The sequence below is a fragment of the Saccostrea cucullata genome, unplaced genomic scaffold (genome assembly GCF_032062105.1).
Source record: "Saccostrea cucullata isolate Sc308-1 unplaced genomic scaffold, CSIRO_AGI_Scuc_v1 ctg20300, whole genome shotgun sequence".
Classification (NCBI taxonomy): Eukaryota; Metazoa; Mollusca; class Bivalvia; order Ostreida; family Ostreidae; genus Saccostrea; species Saccostrea cuccullata.
The window spans coordinates 1-8,214 of record NW_026937697.1 but is presented as its reverse complement, the minus strand read 5'-3'; the positions used below and the strand labels follow the sequence as shown (position 1 = coordinate 8,214).

The 8,214-nt window shown below is 33.2% G+C and overlaps 1 protein-coding gene across 1 annotated transcript; it reads right to left on the bottom strand.

Annotated features, from left to right (window-relative positions):
* Positions 1–54: 54 nt before the first annotated feature.
* On the bottom strand, positions 55–2,173 carry LOC134248703 (uncharacterized; the record flags this gene model as incomplete). Its single annotated transcript, XM_062731107.1, has 3 exons — positions 1,820–2,173; positions 795–981; positions 55–266 (listed from the first exon to the last, which is right to left on the bottom strand). Coding segments are annotated over exons 1-3 (520 nt in total), but the record flags the coding sequence as incomplete, so codon positions are not given.
* Between the last annotated feature and the right edge of the window lie 6,041 nt (positions 2,174–8,214).

The window sequence follows — 8,214 nt, the reverse complement described above, 5'->3', positions numbered from 1 at the left end:
AACTAATTAATATTTACACAAAAATGTATAGCATATAATATATATTATACGTACCCGCTTTGTTATATGCTCTAACTGTTACAAAAATACGCTTTGATAATGGTAGTTCCTGTGAGAAATTATACACAGTTGATTCTTCAACCAAATGGACTTCTTTTGCCGGAAGAATATCGTTACCCCCCGGCGTGGTCCCTGCCCACCAAACGTAATGGGATATTCCAGACTGTGGGTCAGTGAAACTATGCCACTTAGCACCAATCCAATTTCTGTCATTGGAGAAAATTAAAAGAAAAATATATTTATCTTAGTTTATGCATTGAAGTATTCCTTTTTTTAAAATCAAATTTGGTAAAGAGAATTTGTGAAATATAACCTTTCTATGTTGACCATTCGATTTCAAATACATAAATTAAACGCTTTTTGAAAAAATAAAATTATTTTAATTACCGTTATTAATTTAATTTAAGTCTAATCAGTGCACAGAAAGTTACTAGTTAGTATTAAAAGAAAACTATTGTGCGTGTATTTAATATTTCATAGAAACTAGCTAAATGACAAAGAAGGGTATTATGGACGAATAAAAATAATTTATGATTTATCAGAAATGTCCGTTAGAAATTACTAGTATACGATTGATTTTTAACTTCTCTGATGAACAGAATCGTTTTATCAAAATACTGACTGACAGAGTATGTTCCTTAAACCTTCAAAGTGTCAGTTTTCTACATAAGAACAAACATATGAATGATTCTTTTAATACTTAATAAATGAATATTCATAAATAATTTTATCACCTGATTGACTGGTATTCTATATCATTAGCAGAAGTTCCATCTGTAACCACGCCCACATTTGGAGGACTATTGTCCATGATGACGCCATCAGAGTAAGCTGAGGTACAAAACTCTGCAGTGTTACAGGCTGTTACCGACGTGTAGTAGGTTAAACCCGAACCAAAGTGGACATAATCTACCGTCATTTCTGAAATAATGTTCATAACAAAGCAATGCTGGATGTTTAAACTTTCATATCAACTTATTATTCATTACAGAATACCATTTAATAAAAGATGTCTTAATATCCTGAAGTCGAATTTTGACTAGGTGTTTTGTGCAAGTCTTCAAATTTTCAGTTTGCACGATGATGACAAGGCGTGAATTGCTTGTCGACAGGGGTATACTTACTCATCCATGGTAATTTTGATGTTTTATTCGCCCGTGTTGCTCACAATTTGTATTTTTCCGATTGACTTTAGAATTTTATCACTTCGCTTTGATTGTTTGTTTGTTGTTTAACGTCACTCACAAGGACTTTTTACTCCTATAAGGATGCAATCTCTTGTCGGTTTTGAGCTGCAATTTTTTTTTTCATATACTATGCACTCATACTCACTAAGCAGTGAGAAATCTATTTCGTGTCAACATCTACTGCGATACAGAACCATGGTTTATACGGTCTTTATTTGAAGGACCTGTCTCGCGTTGGATTCGAACCAACGATGTAGGGATCATTTTCTTATTCCGTCATTCTACAACAGACGCCCTTACCACTGCGCCACGCGGGCGACTGTTTATCTTAATACTGTGTATAGGATATTTTCGCCCGTTTTATTTTCGCCCATGTCGCCCTTCTTACAAGTGGACGAATTTCAAACGGGGCGGCGAATTCAAAGAACGCAATATTTTTTCTTAAACAGAACTGTGACTGGGCGAATTCAAAACGGGGGGGGGGGGGGGCAAAATTCTAAGCAAGTGTAAAAAGCGAAAATTACAAGGAGCAAATAACTCTGAATACACTATTTCATTTAAGATTTTCTTACCTGTCACGAGACCTACGCTCTGGCGTTTGATGACGTCATCACAGCGATGACAAGTTCCAACAGTGACAAAGAATTCTTTGATTGAAGAATGTGGGTCATAAAATCCCTCCCAGAATATCATCAATTTGTTTATATCAGTTTGGTAATCGATGTCCAATTTACTATCTCCTGAAGGCGAAAGTTCAAACACGTAACCTTCTGAAGGAGGGGATAGGTCTACTGTGTAGGCCCAAGAGGTCGCTGATGTCACCAAGCGGGCTTTATTGAAGGCCTAAAAAACAATGCTTGTAGAATCACAAGTACAATTACATTGTATATACACATGGAATCTCTGTTGCTAGACGTACCTTGACATTAATATAATATGCGTGCCCTTCCTCGAAAGCAATTTTGTGAGTTTTATCATTTGTTCCACATTCAGCATTCTCACGGGTGTAATCCATGACGTCAGAATACCCGGGCTCGGAACCTACAGACCACATGTAGAAGTCTACACCACTCTCCGGGTCACTGAATATATTCTTCCAACTGACCAGTACAATTAAAATATATTATAAAATAATCTTATCTTTATCATACTTATTGTCATTCATACAATTCAATATTTATTCCAGGAAGTATAAATGAAAATTATTTAGCTCCAAATCTATTGTTTATAATAGAGGGTATTTAGAAAAATATTTTTTAAATGCTTGAAGGAAAATAATTTAGCTCCAAAACCATTTCTGATTTATATCATCAATGAAGGTCTTTTTAGAAGTATCTTATTTGAAACTTTTTACCAGTTTACTCAAAATGACTATTCATATCTTTACCATGCTTCTATTTCCGAGACAGATGTAATATGACGTCCAGTTAAAGTGATAGGATTGTCAGATTTTAAGGGAGGACTGGTATCAACAATAATTGGTGACGATGTTTGAATAGTAGTTCGATTGACAAAATCAGTTGCTGAAATTTGAGGGATAAAAAAATTATTGAGCGTAAAAAAGAAAATTGAATAAATCTTGTAAGATTTTATTATTATTTCACCTTTTATTGTGGCATAATACTTGTGACCACTTTGGAGGGATAGACCATGTATGGCTTTATGATTGCTTACTCCAACATCTGTGAATGCAGTGATGTCATTCCCACCAATAAAGGTTCCTATGCAAACGGGAAAACAGAAATTTCATAAAAGTACGACAAATGCCTTATATCTTTATTTATTTAGTTAATAAAATAATCAAGCACACCAATTCCAAGTTGGTAATTCTGCACTCCAGAGACGTGAGAGATTGTCTGAATTTCTTCAACATCCTTAAAAGAATTCCAGGTTACATACATGTCCGTTGTTGATATCTAAAAATGAAAATGCAATCTAAAAGACCTTACAAAATGTCAAACATAATTCATGCTACTACCTGTCAAATTCTCAACCGATTACACAAAGCACTCTTTTCCTCCAAACTTGAGCCACAAATCCATTCAGAAACAATTAACAACTAATGACTTTTTACTGTCTTCGCAATTTTAATTAAACCTGATATTGTTGTCCACGTTTTCCAATCCAAACACTCCCCTTCGATGGAGGAGTGAGATCAACCACGACTCCATCACTGCATGCATTTATTTCCGGTAGAACTCTACTAGATTGTCCGTCGTGTATTTCAGTGTGTTCCGTATGAATACATATAATGTAACGCTGACCGTGCTCAAGCTCACCGTCTCCAAACTTTATATTGATGAATTCGCGATCTAATTTTATAAAAAGATGTAGAAATGTGGTAATCAAGTTCTACAACATAAAGAAAATCTGATTATTTCTTAAATAAATGGTAACTACTAGTAATTACATATTATAATTTTAAAAAATACATCATTGCTTTGTAATGTAAGAAATATTAAGGACTCTAAATCTTGAAAAAAAATTCTAGAGTAAAGATTCATATTAAATCAAAGTATCAAAGTATTTACTATATTTAACTGTAGTTAACTAAAGGAAATTTTGTTAGGGAGATTATATGAGGTTCTGGCAAATTACTTCCACAAACTAGTATCCATAATATTCTAGATAATGAAGTACAACTGCATAATATTGTTAAATCTGTGTTTCAGGGTTGTCAAAAATATGCTTAGACTTAAGAGGAAATGAACGTTTTTCCCTCTTTATTAAAGTGTAAATATTACAATAAACGCTTAAATCTTACCAGTGTTGGCACATCTGATAGCATTTGGATGACTACATGGATTAGCTAACGACAGAGTCTGGGATTTATAGTAAGTTGTGACATTTATATTCCGGGCCTTAATAACAGCCACTGTGTATGCAATGTATCGAAGAATAGGCCATACAGCTGATATGTAGTTCTTGTTAGGTGTATAGTCCATATCAGGATACGGCCACGTAGCATTTCTTTCCATGAAAATTGGTTCTCCATATCCATCTGAAAAGTAAACATAGCTTTTTCTTCAGTCAAAAATATAAATAATTCACCAAATTATTTTCAGATTTTGAAAATGAATATTAACAATAAAAAGTGGTAGAAGACTAACCTCTGTTCGGATCTTGTAGTCCAACAGCATCAATGACAATGTTTGGTGTGATCAGTAGGGGATCACTGCAGTCCTTGATATCTCCAGAAATTGCTGAGGATAGCCCCGCTTTGTTAAACTCCCTTACTGTTAATCGACGACATTTTGAAACATCCAAACTTCCGGACAATATTATGATAAATTCAATCTACAAGAAATCGTTTTAAAAATCTAGATAACAAATAAATTGTCTTAAAAATTCTGGATTTGTTAGTTGATGGATAACACTGTTGTTGTCATTTTATTTTTACTAAATGCAGATGGTTCATTTGTTCGTAATATCTACGTAAATAAATATATGTAGATTTATAATTTCTTTCAAATCCTTTCTATATTTAAACTAGCTATTCAATATTTTACACAAGTTTAAATAACAAAACAAAGATAGAAAAACAGGAAATACTGAAAATATTACTCTCTTTTAAAGGTGCATGGACACAGATTTGAAGTTAATATTTTCTGTATAATATTACGACTTACATAATTTAATAGCATTTCACACAAAAATAAATTAAAACTCTTATTTCATCTAAAAGTTGTCAAAACTTCAAATTTTTAGACGGGTTTGATTGAGGATGTTGTGGATAAATGAAAAATATTTAAACTATAATCCAGAAAATTCAGAGTAGAAATGTTCGAAAGCAAAACATACACACAATATATTGTCAGTTCATGCAGTTGTGGTGAGCAGACTTTAACGATTGAACGCACCCGGTGAATCGTAAAGATCAACAATAACAGGGCTCTTGCACTGTCAACAAAAACTGTACGTTTCACGGGGTGTGATCAATTTGCTAAACTCTGTACACAACACCTAGCTCGGAATGATGATACTTGTGAAGGAGTTTTGTTTTTTAACATTTCTACTCTGAATATAATTATTTTTCTGGATTAATGTTTTAATATTTTTCATTAATACACAACAAGATCGCCACCTTTCCTAACTAATATAAATAAAAGTAAAATTTGTGAGAGTGGAAGGATGTTTCAATCAAACCGATCCAAAAGTTTCAATAACTTTCAGATGAAATAAGATTTTTAATTTATTTTTGTGAAAAATGCTATTAAAATTCATAAGTCGTAATATTATACAGAAAATATCAATTTCAAAACTGTGTCCATGCACCTTTAAATAGGAGATTCTTCAGATTTTAGAGAAGTAGAGAAGAAGATACTTTGTATTTCCCCGGTATGACATCGAACTCTTCTAGTTCCTGCCACATGGTGTGGAGTCTACCCATATCAGATTGGTCTGTTATGGCCCATTCGTATCTTTTCATAACGCTGTATTTTTCCGTTAGTGTTTGTATATCCGGGTCTCTAAACATATCCATGGTAACCTTTATCTAAAATTAAGTGATGGTTTCAATATTTAATTTAAAAAGATATTATACATAAGAAAGAGTAAGAGACTGATATTGAATATGAAGTGAATAAAATGTTACTCTACATTGCTTTTAATATACCTCAGGGTTATTAAATCACATAATTGCTTTATATTGATGCTGTAAAGCTTAACTCCTTTGAATAAAGTAAAACCTTTTTCTTCTGTACAATTATTTTTTCCGAAAAAGCTAGTAGATTTTGCTTTCAAAAAATTTCAGAGTACTATAAATTACTTATGGCAAATAAAAATCTTGCTGCTTTAGAAGGATAGGGTTTACCTTTTCAGTTAAAGATGAATTTTCGTGAACAACTGTTATAGCACCAGGTTCGGGTGGATTAGCTAGTATAACGACACCGTTGCTATGGTGCGGCAAGTAACATATCTTCCCAGCACAGAATTTTAATACAAAGCGATACATTTTACCAGGTTCTAACGAGAGCCCAGTAACATGTGCTTCCTGGTGCCCGTGATTGTATGTGTAGTCTTGAAAGATACTCCAATCGTCTAAAAATATATTTTGTATATTAGACAGATTTCAATAAAATTTGTACTGTTTTTATAACACCAAGTAATAAGATAAACTAACAGCATAAGCAACTACGTAACCTTCTTTTCATCAATCTATTTGTCGTCAACGTTTTTTATGATTTAATTATGTCAAACTTTGCATACAACTTACCACCGTACGGGGATTTTCTTTCGATGGAATAATACGTATCTGGGACGAAGAATAAAGTTTCTTCTGGGATTGTCCAGTAGGCATTTAAAGTGTCAGTAGAAGACTGAAAGTCGGTTTCGTTCGTGCAATTTACGCCTACATCCTAACAAACAATCAAAATATGTAATAAATCATTTAATGATTATGATAACAGTAACCTTCGTTATGTTGAATAAAATCAAATACATTCTACAAAGCTAATAACCTACCCAGTCGTTTTGAAGTACAGTTTGAGATGTTTGTCGTTCTGAAATATTCAAAGAAATGTTTCTTTTTCATATCATCTTTTTCTCAGAAAAAAAACTTTAAATAGGTTTCACAACAATACAGGAATGACACAATCATCCAAACTCGAGAATATTTTTCAAAAGATAAATAGCATGTTTATATTAAGAAGTAAATGTATACATTACATACTCATATACCTGACATATTGCATGGTTCTCCATCAATGACAGATATGCCAGACAAAATGGCATTTTCTTGAACAACTGTTATTCCATCTGAGGTCACCTCAACGCTTCCAGCAGACGTCACAGCGGTTACGGTAACGTAGTGTGTCTGTAAAATATACATATAATAATGTCAAGTGGGGCACAACATAAGGAAGAAAAATCTTTGAAGTGCAAAAAATAAACTCTACCTTGAAAAATATCAAAGAAAGTCCCCTTTCAGTATGGGAATTATTCTTCCCGACTTCTCTTTGTGGAACAACATCCGCAGCACCAGCCAATGTTCCTACTTGAAATTTGTACGTTACATCAAGGTATGCATGAGAAAATCCTGTCCATCTTGCAGAAAGGGTATTTTCTGAAGACGTATAATCAACATCTTCTACGTCCTATTTGTTGAATCGAAAATTTAAACACATTATTGTACTTTTTATCCACAAAAAATTGTAATGTCCTCAGCTGCTTTAAGAGTACTTTATGAATGATGTTTAATAATGCAAACAATAATCATATCAATTAGATACTCACGATAAAACGATTTTCCGTGTTGTTCTAGAAGTGAAAACAAAGCTATTTGATAATTCTCTTTTAAATATAAAAATAATCAAGATTGTTACTTACTATACACTATTTTTAGTCTTACTTTAAAGGCCATGATGTTATAATCATTTGTTTAATAACTTATTAACGTAATACACATCGAAGTAAAAATCCCAATAATATATGAATCTTTTGCAGAAATCAAAATTATGATATCATATAATAAAATACCAAAATATCCATAACAATTCCAGTTGTTGGAAGCTGCACATTATGAATATAAGGTTCCGAAACACCAAATGCAGAGATACCAGCAGTGTTTTCTGCTTTAATTGTGACGTAGTACGTGTGGTTACCATGGAGTTCCCACTCAATGTCATTAATTGGGATAGCTGTACATGTCGGTGGTTCTGTCAAAATACAACTATCACCTGCCTGTGGTGGTAAATAAGTCTGAATCTGTGTGCCCCTGGGAGTATGGCCTGCAAGATATTAAAAAGATTTTTTTTGAGATTTTAAAGAAATTTTTAAGTACTCGGTATTGTGGATTGCAAGTGCTTAAACAAAAGGCGACTTACCGACAGCACATTGAACTGAAGGAGAAAAAGAATCCTCCGCATCTGTAAAACTGCTTAAATTCCAAACAGCTATAAGATGTCCATTATTATAGGTGAGCTGTATTGGTGGAGAGAACACTGGCGGGGTTATGTCAACGATACAG